We start from the raw sequence: 14,028 nt of genomic DNA, 5'->3' as shown, positions 1-14,028 counted from the left end.
AGTGTGTGCTACTCTTTTTTTTTTAATATTTTATTTTATTTATTTATTCCCTTTTGTTGCCCTTGATGTTTTATTGTTGTAGTTATTATTGTTGTTGTCATCATTGGATAGGACAGAGAGAAATGGAGAGAGGAGGGGAAGACAGAGAGGGGGAGAGAAAGATAGACACCTGCAGACCTGCTTCACCGCCTGTGAAGTGACTCCCCTGCAGGTGGGGAGCCGGGGGCTCGAACCGGGATCCTTAAGCCGGTCTTTGTGCTTTGCGCCACATGCGCTTAACTCGCTGCACTACCGCCCGACTCCCGTGTGCTACTCTTAAGGACATGTGATCTAGTTCCTTCATTAGATAAGGATATGAAGGCCAAGGAGAAGGGATCTGTTTACAGGAAAATCTAACATGAGACCTGACAACCAGAAATTGTAGGGAGGCCAGATTTGGATCTTTAACCAACAAATCATATATGAAGAAGACAAGAATTCTAACACCAAGGAAGCTTAAACCTGGAATGGATCCAGGATCAGTCTTAAGGGACCATGTATTGAGTGTGTGTGTTCATAGCACTATGGTTCTTTGTGCTTGTTTGTTTTGTGTTGGTAAATACAGAGAGGTACAAAGGCAGAGTGAAAAAGACCACAGCACCAAGTCTCCTTCAGCACGATGGGGATGAAGATCGAATCTGGACTGCACATATAGCAAAGCAGCACACTATTCAGAGTGAGCTATTTTGTTGGACCATTATGGGTTTTTTTCCTTTTTTTTTATATTTACTTTCCCTTTTGTTGCCCTTGTTTTATTATTGTGGTTACTACTGTTGTTGTTGATGTCGTTCGTTGTTGGATAGGACAGAGAGAAATGGAGAGAAGAGGGGAAGACAGAGAGGTGGAGAGAAAGATAGACACCTGCAGACCTGCTTCACGGCCTATGAAGCGACTCCCCTGCAGGTGGGGAGCCGGGGGCTTGAACTTAGATCCTTACGCCGGTCCTTGGACTTTGCACCACATGCATTTAACCCACTGTGCTACCACCCAACTCCTGGTTTTTTTGTTTTTTTGTTTTTTTAAAGCACCTCTGAGTATGGGGATAGATAGCATAATGGTTATGCAAAGAGACTCTCATGCCTGATGCTTCAAAGTCCCAGGTTCAATCTCCCGCACCACCATAAGCCAGAGCTGATCTGGTAAAGAAAAAAAAAAAGGCACCTGAATTTGTTGAAATGGCTGAAAACACATATTGAAACACTTGGGAAGCGATGACTCATTTTTTTTTTTCTCTCCTTTTGGTCCCTTTTGGGACTAACCATATGTTTATGTCAGACCCCTACAGAGATGAGGGGGTAACTTTGGGTAGGAGACAGACCTTTTCTCTTTTTCCTGTAACTGAACCCTTCTACCTCGTGGCTATAAATCCAGCACAAGGCCTGGTGTGTGATGCCTCAGAGGCACAGCGAACTCACCAATGAAATAGCATCCGAGTAGAAGTGGCCTCCTTCAGGTCTTTGCTAAACACATTTCCCAAGTGTTTGGCAAATACAAGAAAGGGAGTGTCCTTGAAAAGATTTTATCTTGGTAGGAAAATAAGGCAGCCACATAAATGAAGGAAGAAGGCAACCAGCACTACAAAGATGCACAAATGAGCTGAACAGGAAGATTAAAGAACAGTAATAAGATGATTTTGGGAGGGTTCATAAAAGACAGGATATTTACATCAAGTCCTGAATGGTCAGCAGGAAGGAAGCAAGGAGAAGGTAGGGAGACATTCCCAGTATAAGTAGAATAATACACAAGTGTCCAGGGCTGGATAGGTGAAGAAGGGGTGTTTTAAGGAAGATAGGTAATAGCCTCAAAAACCACACTAAAGAAATATAATGTGAGGGTGGCCAAGCAGTGGTATACCTGTACACCATGCACAAGGACCGGAGACTCAAGCCCCCACTCCCCACCTGCTGGAGGTACTTCAGGAGCAGTGAAGCAGGTCTACAAGTGTATATTTTTATCTCCCCACCCATCTCAATTTCTGTTTTGTCAAATTAAAAAAAAAAAAAAAAAAAGGAAAGAAAGGAAGGAAGGAAAAAAAAAGAAGGAAAGAATTGCTAAAGATGTCCCTCAAGAGCAATGGATTCATTATGCGGGCACCAAGGCCCAGTAATAACCCTGGTAGCAAAAGAAAGAGAGAAATATAACTGGGGGTGGGGTGGGGTGGGGTGGGAGGGGCATGAGATGCTCACTGGGTAAAGCATGCACCTTACCTTGTTCAAGGACGCTAGACTGAGCCTCTATACCACCTGGGAGTACCGTGGCATAGGGGACAACTCCACAGATAGTGAGATAATGGTGTGGTGGGTTGTGGGTGTCCCAATATATCTACAATTCACTAAAGAATGAAAAGTCTGGGGGCTGGGCAGTAGCTCAGCGGGTTAAACGCACATGGCGCTAAGCACAAGGACCAGCGAAAGGATCCCGGTTCATGCCCTCGCCTCCCCACCTGCAGGGGAGTCACTTCACAGGTGGTGAAGCAGGTCTGCAGGTATCTATCTATCTTTCTCTCTCCCTCTGTCTTCCCCTCCTCTCTCCATTTCTCTCTGTCCTATCCAACAACAATGATATCAGTAACAATAACGATAAAAGGAAAAAAAAAAAGAATGAGAAGTCTGCCCGGGAGTCATGAAACTGCGCATGACTAAAGCCCCAGCTTTGAGAAAAGAAAAAATATAACTTTATTTAGGGTCCTAAAATAGGCATTACATGTCTAAGAAAGAAGGACAGGACATACAGATAATGAGTTGTACAGAAAGCATAGGACAGCAGGATGACAACAAAAGAAGTCAGGCAAGGGAGACCAGCATGAAGCACAGTCCAGAACAGGCCCCATGGCCAGGCTGACTGAAACTACTACTTATTCCTTAGCACTTAGTTTTCATCATAAATTCATAAGCTGGCAACAGTCGTGATGACAGTCCAGAGCAGCAGAGAAGAAGTGAAAAAAAAAAAAAAAAAAAAAAAGCCCAAACTAGGATGAGAGCAATGGGGAAGGTGGGAGGGGCCAGCAGTGCCTACTTTCTGTCCCCCTACAGTGTCATTCAGCAGTCTGATCAACAGCTAGGAGTATTATTCACCTTTTATCAGAGATGGGATCTGATATCTGGAGCACCTCCTATTACCTGCTGGACAAATGAGATATAATTGGCAAGAGCCAGCTTTAGTACCAAAAATTAAGTTAAAAAAATACTTCTGGGGGCCAGGCAGTGGCGCACCTAGTTAAGTGCACACACTACAGGGTGCAAGAACCCAGGTTCAAGACCCTGGTCCCCACCTGCAGGGGGAAAGCTTCGTAAGTGGTGAAGCAGGGCTACAGGTGTCTCTGTATCTCTCCATCTCTATCTCCCCGTCCCCTCAATTTCTGTCTCTATCCAATAATACATAAATAATTAAAATTGTTTGGGGGGGCAGGACACGTGGTTGAGTGGACACATTACCATGCGCAAAGATCCAAGTTCAAGCCCCAACTGCCCACCTGCAGAGAAGAAGCTTCACAAGTGGTGAAACAGGTCTATAGGTGTCTATCTTTGTCTTTCCTTTTCTATCTCCCTCTCCTCTCCCTCTCAATTGCTCTCTGTCCTGTCAAATTAAAAAATAGAAAGAAAAAAACATACTTTTTAAGTTCCTAGTAGGACAGTCCTAGAGCCAGTGAAACAGCTCATGTGAATAAAGCACTGCTCTGCTGTGTGTGCAGCTCAGGCCCCACCACACTGAAAGACAGAATGCTTCTGTGCTATGGCCAGGTCTCTACCTCCCCATCCGTCTCTATCTTAAAAATAAAAAAAATAAATAAAAAGGAAAGGTCTAGCGACTGGAATACCAGAGACCCAGATTCAGGGAGAAGTGTTATTACTCAAGAGTCTGGAGACACAGCTGGAGTCCGGGAGGTGGCACACTGGATAAAGCACTGAACTCTCAAGCATGAGGTCCCTAGTTCAATCTCTGGCAGCACATGTACTAGAGTGATGTCTGGTTCTTTCCCACTCTCCTCCTAGCTTTCTCACTAATAAATAAATAAAATCGTTATAAAAGAGAGAGAGAGACAGACAGACAGACACACCGCTGGAGAACCTTTTCTCTGGAGTCTCTGTCATCCAGGTGCATTCCCTCTTCTCCAAATCCCCCATATGGTAAGTCCTCCTTGCACACCATCAGACAGGAGATATGGGGGCCACAGGCCAGTCCCCTAGGACTCCTGACACCTACAATCTAACTCACCCTTTGATTTGGTGTCTACTGTAAAACTGCCAGCCAGGCACAATCTGAAGACAGGACAGTGCCTCTTATCTGGCCAGAAGATGATCTGTTTAAAGCTATTTCTTTTTTTTTTTTTAATTGATTTATTTCCTTTTGTTGGCCTTTTTTATTGTTGTAGATATTATTGTTGTTGTCATTGATGTCATCATTGTTGGATAGGACAGAGAGAAATGGAGAGGAGAGGGGAAGACAGAGAGGGGGAGAGAAAGATAAGACACCTGCAGACCTGCTTCACTGCTCCCCTGCAGGTGGGGAGCCGGGGGTTCAAACCAGGATCTTCACGCCGGTCCTTGCACTTCGAGCCATGTGCCCTTAACCTGCTGGCTACTGCCCAACTCCCCAGAAGGTGATTTTTATTACTCACTCAAAGGCCATGCGCCTGGTGCCAAGAACCCAGAACCAGCACTTAAGGACTTCTCAGGCCTCCTCTGTAGGCATGGTCTGCCCCGCTCCCCTTAGACCCAGACAGGCCCAGCCTCCCTCTCTGCTGAACACAAACAACTCAGCTAATCCTCATCCTTCATCTATTATAAATTCCCAAGTCACTGTCAGCTGGCCTCAGATGTGACCAGGAACCCATGCTCACCTGGAGACCAGTTTAACCACTGCAGATAATAGCACCAAGTATGTACAGTCCAAAGGCAGTAAGTGAGGAAAAAGGCACTGGGTCTAGAGGTCAGAAAATGCGGCTGCCTCTAGCAAGCTATGTAACCTTGGAATGGTGGCTCCACCTCCTGAGACCCCAGTCTCACATCTGTAAAGTGGGGGTCATGCTGCCCGCCCTCAGGGAAGAGAGAAATGAGGTGATGCCAGGAAAGTGCTCTGAAAAGTAGGCCAAGACACACATAAAGATTTGGGTTTACTGTCTCTCAGGGACCTTCTGCAGACTGTCATCAGCCTCGTGGGAGGAAGGTGGCCCAGGACCAGATAGCAATGACCCTGCCTGGGAAGAAGAAGACCAGCAAGATGGCCTCTCCCAAAGGGGTTCTCCACGAGACCCGGAACAAGGAAGACATTTCTCTGAAATCTCACCTCCAGTTTGCTCCTAGCCCCAAAAAGAAGATTGAGGCTGCAGAGATAGTCCCTTACTTACCCCCAGAGAGAAGCCTTGGGGTATAGAGGACAAAAGTAAGTAGTAGCTATTATCTCTGCTAGGTCAAAAAACAAAACAAACATTTTCATGTTTGTTCTAGAGGTGTAGTGAAAGGATACAGACCTGTCTATCAAGAACATTGCATTTCTGCCAATGAAAAGGGAGAGGGGAAATAAAGCACTCAATGCATTTTTAGATGCATGGAATAACTCTGGGAGGTTACACAAGAACTGGTAAGTTTGGTTGCCTCTGAAGAGAAAAGCTGGTGACTCATGCTTAGGGCAAGGGATATTTTCTTCATTGTATACACTCTGCAACAGGTAAACTGCTGAAAAATAAATAAGAACTAAAGGCAGACTGGGTTCTAAGAAGGGCACTCAGAAAATCAAGTTAGGCTTCCTCTACTTGCTCCCCTGAAATTGTTCCACCACACTCACTATCCCTTCCTGAGGGTCAGTCTACTTCCTAGAGACACCCCACCCCCATCATACCTCACCTGTCACTCAAGGACCCACCTCACCCAGGAAGCTAACCCCCCATTCCAATCCTGGTTGAATTCAACCTTCTTCTTTTTTTTTTTTTTTTGGTAAGAATTTATTTATTCACGAGGAAGATAGGAAGAGAGAGAGAAAGAACCAGACATCACTCTGCTACATGTGCTACCGGGGGTCAAACTCAGGACCTCATGCTTGAGAATTCAGTGCTGTATCTACTGTGCCACCTCCTGGACCACGAGTTCAACCTTCTTGAGACACTTTTCTTCTCTTATAAGTCTATGTGCTGCCTTGCAGATGAACTCATCTTCCTGTTACTCAATCAGTGTCACCCTTCTAGGGAAACAGCTATGTGGCCTTTTTTTTTTTTTTTTCCTTCTAAAGTCCTAATCCAGCACAGTTGTTGCCCAGTGAATGCTTCCTGGATATTAAACAAAAGGGAGGGAAAAAAAAAAAAAAAAGACTGCCGCCTTATAGGATGAGGAACTGGATGGCTAGCTTTACCACAGTAGAGCAAGCATGTGATTCTTGGGAAAGGTCCGGAAGCCTTGTATCTGCTGAAGTTCCTAATCCCAGCTCTGCCATGCAAGCTAAGGGATTCCAGGGGGAGTGGGAGTGCCCAGGCTCAACAGAGAGCTTCCAAAGCCTCCCCTGCCACACACACACAATCCTGAAGACATTCTAGTACAAAGGGTAACCTCTATCTCAAAAGACCAAATGAATCCCATCCCTGAGACAGATAAGATCTGGCAAGGAGCCACAGACCAAATCAGGCATCAGGGTGTTACCCCAATCAGCCAAGGCTTCACACAGGAGAAGCAGGCCATGCTAACCACCAAGGTGGGTTTTGGGAAGAAGACTTTAGGAGGCCAGCTGCTGAGTCCTAGGCTGGGATGCAGGTGGGAAAAACCAAGATGGGCAGCCCAGTGTGGTAAAAACACAGAATCTTTTTGTCTGTTTGTTTACCAGAGCACTGTTCAGCTCTGGTTTATGGTGATAGGGGGTAGGGGGGTAGGATTGAACCTAGGACTTTTGGAGCCTCAGGCATGATAGTCTGTTTACATAACCATTATGCTAGCTACCTTCCACCCAGAACACAGAATCTTAAGTTAACTGTCTGAGTTCAGATCTTGACTTTGCCATGAACTGTGCACATTTAAAAAAGTCACTTCAGGGCTGGCCAAATAGTTTACTTGGATAGTGCTCAGCTTTACCATGTGTGTGGCACAGGTTTGAGCCCAATCCCCACCACACTGAAGGAAGCTCTGGTGCTGTGGTGCTTCTATCTCCCTCCCTCCCTGTCCCTATCTTAAAAAAAAAAAAGGACAGGGAGACAACATAATGGTCATGCAAAAAGACGCTCATGCATGAGGCTCCAAGGTCCCAGGTTCAATCCCTAGCATCATCTAGAACTGAACAGTGTTCTGAAAAGAAAGGAAGAAAAAAAGAAAGAAAGAAAGAAAGAGGGAGGAAGGGAGAAAGGAAAGAAAAAGAGAAAGGGAGGAAAAAAGTCATTTCACTGCTCTGCTTCCCCACCTGTCAAAGTCATAGCCCCAATACATCAAAGGTCTCTGTGAGTTCATATAACTTAAGTCCTTAGGACAATGTAGGCACCTAAATGTAGGATTTATGGCTATACCAGACCAACAGGCAGCAGCAATCCTCTAAAACAGAGTGCTCCAGGCTGTGGGGGTGGGGGGACACAGAGATGGGTGGTAGGAGATGAGTCTGATGTCCTTCCTGGCAGGTCTTTGCAATATATTCCCTCCTCAAGGGGCTCTTCCCTGAACACTGCTGAACCCAGTGGCCTTGTCTGTTCTGTGCATGATCAATGTTCCCTGGCTAGATACCACAACAGAGCACTTGACTAAGGCCCTTCATCCAAGTGTGTGTGTGTGTGTTTGTGTGTGTGTGTGTGTGTGTGTGTGTGTGTGTGTGTGTGTGTAGGGGGGGTGCGACATCACAACAAGATGCGATGTACCTTCCAGGCATGCAGACTGAGGTGTCCTCACTTAGCATCCCCTACCACTATCACCACCAGTGGTCCCCTCAGCCTCTGTGTAGGCACTCCTGCACAGAGAAGTCTCTGGGTGAAAATATTCCTCCAAGTCTGCAGGTAAGTCCCTTTGCCAGCCAAAATGCCCCTCTTGGGTCAGCAAAATGGTGTGCCGTTTTGCCATGTGTAAGAATCAGGCTTGATCCTAGCTCCAACCCCCCACTGAATGCATTAAAGGAAGCTTTGCTGTTGTCTCCCTCTGACTCTCTCTCTCTCTCTCTCTCCTGCCTCTCTATCTAAATTAATTTTTAAAAAGAGAAAGAAATGCCCCTCTCCTACTAAAATCTCAAGGCACTTCCACAGAAACTTCAATGTGCACACAGGACACCTCCCTCCCCCCAATACAACTGCCTCTTTGTTCACATCCTAGTTACTCAGGCAGTCAGAGCCTACCAAGAACCACAGGGAGTCCCGCCTTCCACTAATTGTTGAGTAGCTGGGAGCTTGTCACTCTCCCTCCCCAACATTAATTTCCACATGTTTAAGCATGTCAAGATCGCCATTATAGCTCCATGATTACGGACTGTACTTCCTCACCCCTGGATTCAGTGATGGTACAGGTGACCAGGGGCAAAGCTGTCCCAAATGCTGCCTCGTGGAAGCCAAACTTGCAGAGTCCCCATTTGCTTCTTGCCCACAGAGGAAAGGCGTGGGCTGAGACTCAAAACTCCACGCTCCTGGCTGACCACAATATTCCTGAGGGAGAAGATAAAATAGGGGGTCCTGGGCCGGCTCAGTGAAAGCAAAATACTCAAGACTCTTCCCTGCCAGAAGTGCCGGGTGCACACTGTACCCTCACTGTGGCCATGTTTTTATTACTTGGTTGTGGAGAAAGGCACAGCTTCCTCATGTCTGTAGCATTTCACAGAGGACTGGCCCTGCATAAGAGAACAGCGAGCTCCTGCCATTGTGTAAAATTATCTGTCCAGCGCAGGGTGGGGAAAGCAGGGGAAACATCTGGACAAGGCCAGGTCAGTCATTTAGCACTGGCGGGAGACTTGCAGCACCAGGGTGTGTGAAACCAGGGCAGCAATGACAAGTGCAGTGGGCGGCCCCCATCAGAGGAAAAGGACAGGCCTCAAGGCTGCCTGAGATGGAGGCTCTGCTGAACTGCCTACAGGGAAGGCTGAGCTGGGCAGAGATGAACTGCACCAAGGCCTGGGGTTTCTGCCCAGGGTCAGATGGAGAGGGAAGGGGAAGCGGCTGTGCCAGCCAGGAGGGGCCGCCCAGTCTGACAGAGGAGTCACTTCCTACCCCTCCACCTTCCTCCCCACTACTGCTGCTCTGCAACTCCAAATAAAAACTGCCCCATAACTAAAGAAAATGGGAGTCGTGGTGTCCTAATGACTGGCTTTCAAGCACAGCCACACCTTCCCCAGCAGCCAAAGCAGACTTTCCCAACGGCCCCAAAGGCCTCCCACGCCAGGTGTGGGGCTGGGGCTGGAGCCAAAGCCAGAACTCTGCATGGCCTCAGCTCTTTCCTGAGAGGCAGCAGCAGCATCTGGAAAGCAGTGAAGAGATGGGGTATCCTGTCTGCCTACAAAAGGAATGCACAGGTTCTCTGGAGGCTAAGAGTGGGTAAAACCCCCTCAAAGACCATCCTAATCTTCAGTCAACAGGCTAAGGAGGGAATGCCAGGCTCTCTCATGTTCAATCTCTTCAAAGAAGTCTCTGATGGCCAGTTCTGGTCTCAAAACTAAAAGGCCTTCTCAGCCACAGGTCTCCCCAGAAAATTCCTGGCACAGGCCTAACTAGGGCTGATAGTAACTCTCAGGGTACCACAGCCAGCAGCCTACACAGGGCAACACAGCTCTATACTCGGTAATGAAAACATTCAAATGGATCCTACCTCAGATAGAGTTCACAGCTCCAATCTTGCCAAGCAGCCAGGCTCTAACCATTGAGTGAATTGGCCCAGTACAGAAATATTTAAAATGTGCAGTACTAGTAAAGCTGGTAAAAAAAAAAAAATGGAAATAGTGGAGAAGCATCTTTTAGGATTTTTATAACCATGATGACTCATGTATGGCCTTGCTAAGAGAGAGGGTTGTGAGCAGTTTCCTTTAATAGTAGATTACATTTTGGTGTTTACTTCTTCTTCTTCTAGCGTTTGTCCTTCTTCCGTAGCCAGTCAACAGCGTCAGGTTGAGCCTGATGTCAAGTCTCGAGACCTCCTTTGAATCTGGAGAGGTGGCAGTCGTTGACTATGTGGGTCATAGTCTGTCTGGAGCCGCAGGGGTGTTTACTTATGTGTTTTTAAATAGAGACAGCAAGGTAGAGAGAATGAAGGAAACCAAGGCATCAAAGCTTCTGTCAATGTGATGGGGACTGAGCTCAAACCTGGGTCACACACATGGCAAAACAACACACTATCCGTGGTCCGGGAGGCGGCTCAGTGATAAAGCTTTGGACTCTCAAGCATGAGGTCCTGAGTTCGATCCCTGGCAGCACATGTGCCAGAGTGATGTCTGGTTCTTTCTCTCTCCTCCTTTCTCATAAATAAGTAAATAAATAAAATCTTTAAAAAAAAACATACACACAACACTATCCAAGTGAGCTATTTCACTGAACCTAGGTTACATCTTGTTTTGAGGATTTCTTCTTCATTTGGAAGCCTCCGGTAAAATCCCCTACCTCAGGTACAAAATTACTCCATTATACAGATGAAAAAGCTGAGGCAGAGCCTACTTAACCGACCACAAGGTGGGAGTTTTAGGACTAGAGTCTATTCCCTGCAAGTTTACAACTTCCTTCTCTCAACCCTGAGACTACCAAATTCAGTCTGGATCTGTCTACCCTCCTAGAGACTCTAACAGCAGGTTCCTAGGGTTAGAGTTGATACTGATACCTTCCACCATTATTCAAAGCTGAGGGGGACACACCTGGGTTGTGGGGGACACATCTGGGTCCTCTCTGTCATGCCTGATTCCCCACTGGGCAATGTGCAGGCTCACATCCTTTGCAGTCTATGCCAGGGTGCTCCAGGAAATGGCAGCAGGACTGGCCGTTAACACCAGGGGTGGGGGCTAGAATTGCAGAAGTCCCTGCCCTCTGTCAGTGGACACACTGTGAGTTAGGTCTAGTATCCTACAAGGTCAGGCTTTTTCTCTATCTGACACAAATGCCCCACTCTTCTCCTGTCTCCTCGAGTTCTATAAATAACGCAAGGCAATGCATCAGAGGAAAGGCAGTCAGGTGGGTGTGGAAAGATCCTGGGAGGGAAAAAAAATAATAACTCTATAAAGTAAATTAAAGTTTAAAGCTCCCATTCAGATCAAAGGGTGACTAGTCATATTCTCCAAGAGGGCCTGTCCTTGGCTAAAAGCAGGACCACAAGGGTTTATAGGCACAAGCAGCTCAGCTAAGGAAGATCCAGAGGCCCAAAGGACAGTAAAGGCAGGAGCTGGCGGAATTAAAAAAACACCACAATCAGTGTCTGCTGCCTCCTTCCTCCCTGTCACTGACCTTACAGCAGTCCCACCTCTGAAGCCTAAAAACATTTTTTTTTTTTGGTCTGCTCTCCAGCTCTTACAGATGTATCATGTACATGTCTGGTCAAATTATCTGAGTGATAGAAGGTGAGGGGCTGGGAAGGGGGTGGAATGAATTTGAGGATGAAAACTTCTTTAGAAAAAGAAAGGGCTGAGAGGTTTAGGGGAGAGTTTTCTTCCCCTATACCTACCCGCCGTGGGCTCCCAAAGCAAGCAAGGAAGGAGAGGACAGACATGGGGAGGAAAGGGGCTAAAAAGTAAAAATAACAAAATAAGGGCTAGGCTTATACCACACCCAGCAGCCAAACAGCAAGTCATGAAGGAAAGAGAGAAGAGTAGGCAGTGGGGGATGAAGCCATGTCACCGCTCAGCCTGGAACCTGTCTCTGTCCATCTGCTCCACACCCCAGGCCACAAAGTCAGGAAAGCCCTACACTCAGTTTGGGGGGGGGGGTCAAGGTCAAGGTCAGATTCTTTTCTTTCCAAATCCTATATTTTTTTTCTAGGTCTGCACCAGGCTCATATTCCTTTCCTCTAGCAAGCCTACTTGGATTACTATTGGATGCCATTTTGCTCAGACCTTGTCTTCCAGTACTCGTCCTCATCCAGAATATACCCCCTACCCCTTTCCCTGTATCCTCCCAACCACGATCCACAGACCCATTTTGTCACCCCTCCCATCCACCCCCATCTAATCACTTTAGTGTTCTACAGCAGGCTGTCAACCTTGGGGACTGGCTTCCAGATCCTGACCACATCCAAAACAGGAAATGGGGCTTCGAATCTGAAGCCTTTATCTTCACACAGGGAAGGTTAAATGCTGCCAAAATAAATTATTAAAAAAAAAAAAAAAAAAAAAACAAAACTTGGCCCTTGTAGGTGGGAGTAAGTGGAAGATTATCTCCTGCTGTGCATTAACCACCCCACTGCCTCCACCTCAGACAGGACAACCAAATGCCTGGAGGTGGACTTAAGTCTTCACTCCTTCACTTGGAAGATTCCTCTGGATTCAGACAGAGGGGTAGGGTTCAGAAGGGCGTCCCTAGGCTGCAAAAGGCATTGGAGTAACAGGCAAGACAGGTGTCCTCGCAGTGTCTAGATTAGGTGAGGCCTCTCTGTTCAATCTGATGATCTGCAGAGGCTAACACGGCACATTCCTTCCCCTATGGGGCAAGGCTGCACCCTCCACTCCCCTGAGGGCCTGGCTGAAGAAAGGCACCCAAAGCTTCTCTCCACTTCCAGGAAAGGGATATATAGCCCGAGGCCTTAAAAATGGCCCGCTGGCTTTTTTCTCCCCCCTTCTTGAGGTTTCTACAGTCCAAGGGGCCTTAGACTCCACTCCAAACTTTATTTGACAATCTGACTCCTAATGCTAGGCCATCATTCATAGCTCTCCCGGGCCTCCTGCTGTCACGTACAGCACAGAGCTCGCTCTGCTCCTTCGGGGCTGGTGGCGGTGGCGTGGGGCGGGGGGGAGGACACAGAAATGCAAGGAGCCAACGAGTCGGTTTACGCCCTTGAGCGCGAGGCAAAGGGCGCGCCGCCCCCGCTGGGGCTCAGGGTCCCGCTCCCCCACCCGCCTCTCCCGGCCCGCGCAGCCTTTAGCCGTTTGCGCGCCCCGCGCCCCGCACTCACTGTGTGTGCTGTGCGCGGCCTGCGCCGAACACCTCGTCCAGCGCCACGGTGGCCCGGCCCAGGAACTTGTCGACGCCGATGAGCGAGCGGTGCATGGTGGTGAGCACCAGCTCGCAGGCGGCGGCCGAGCCCGCGGCCCAGGGCGCCTGGCCCGCATCGGCCTCCTGGGCCCGCAGCAGGCCGTCCAGAGCGCCGGGCGGCAGCTCGAAGGAGCACTCCTCGCGCCACTCGGGGCTGCCGTGCGTCTTCTCCACCACCGACGTGCTGTACTTCTCGCGGCCCACCTGGATCACCGTGTACGCGTCGCTGGTGCTGCCGGCGCCCGAGCTCTTGCCCCGCAGCCCGCGGGCCCGCAACACGGTCACCTGGACGTGCGTGGGGAGCCAGCGGGAGGGCCCCGCCGCCGGCTCGGCGGCCCGCACTAGGGCCATAGTGAGGCGGGCGGCGGCGGGCGAGGGCTGGCCTATGGGGGCGCAGACACCGGGGCCCAGGCAGAGGCTGGGCAGCGGCGGAGGGCGGTCAGCAGCCGGCGGGGAGTGTCGCCGCCGCCCGCACACACGGTCGCCGAGGCTGCGGGCAGGGCTGGGCCGAAGCGGCCACCGCCTCCCGGCCTCCCCGCCTCCCCGGCAGCCGGCCGCGCCGCGACGTCAGCGCTCCGCCCCCGGCCCCGCCCCCGGCCCGTGCCCGGGATCCGCGCCTGGGACCCTCGCGGCGTTGCTGCAGCGCTGCGGGGCCTCGGCAGACTCGCCCAGTTCGCGAGCTGGTGGCGGGGGTGGCGGGGGTGGCGGGGGTGGCGGGACCAGGAGCGGGGGCGGGGCCTACGGGCTCTGCAGTGCAGGGGGCGGGGCTGACATTGGCCCCGCCCTCGCCCTGGGGCCACCCGCGAAACCCCACCTCGCCAGTGGTCGCACTACAGTGGGGTGTGAAATTCCCGTGTCACATTTCCGGGCCAATCTGAAATGTGCTT

General features: G+C 49.4%; 1 protein-coding gene across 1 annotated transcript; it reads right to left on the bottom strand.

Moving 5' to 3' along the window:
• Positions 1 to 13,008: 13,008 nt before the first annotated feature.
• On the bottom strand, positions 13,009 to 13,501 carry RAB11FIP5 (RAB11 family interacting protein 5). Its single transcript, XM_060187096.1, has one exon. The coding sequence runs from the start codon at positions 13,490 to 13,492 to the stop codon at positions 13,058 to 13,060; it is 435 nt and encodes a 144-aa protein (XP_060043079.1). The 5' UTR covers positions 13,493 to 13,501; the 3' UTR covers positions 13,009 to 13,057.
• Between the last annotated feature and the right edge of the window lie 527 nt (positions 13,502 to 14,028).

This window comes from Erinaceus europaeus, chromosome 3 (genome assembly GCF_950295315.1).
Source record: "Erinaceus europaeus chromosome 3, mEriEur2.1, whole genome shotgun sequence".
Classification (NCBI taxonomy): Eukaryota; Metazoa; Chordata; class Mammalia; order Eulipotyphla; family Erinaceidae; genus Erinaceus; species Erinaceus europaeus.
This window is presented reverse-complemented; position numbering and strand designations above follow the sequence as displayed.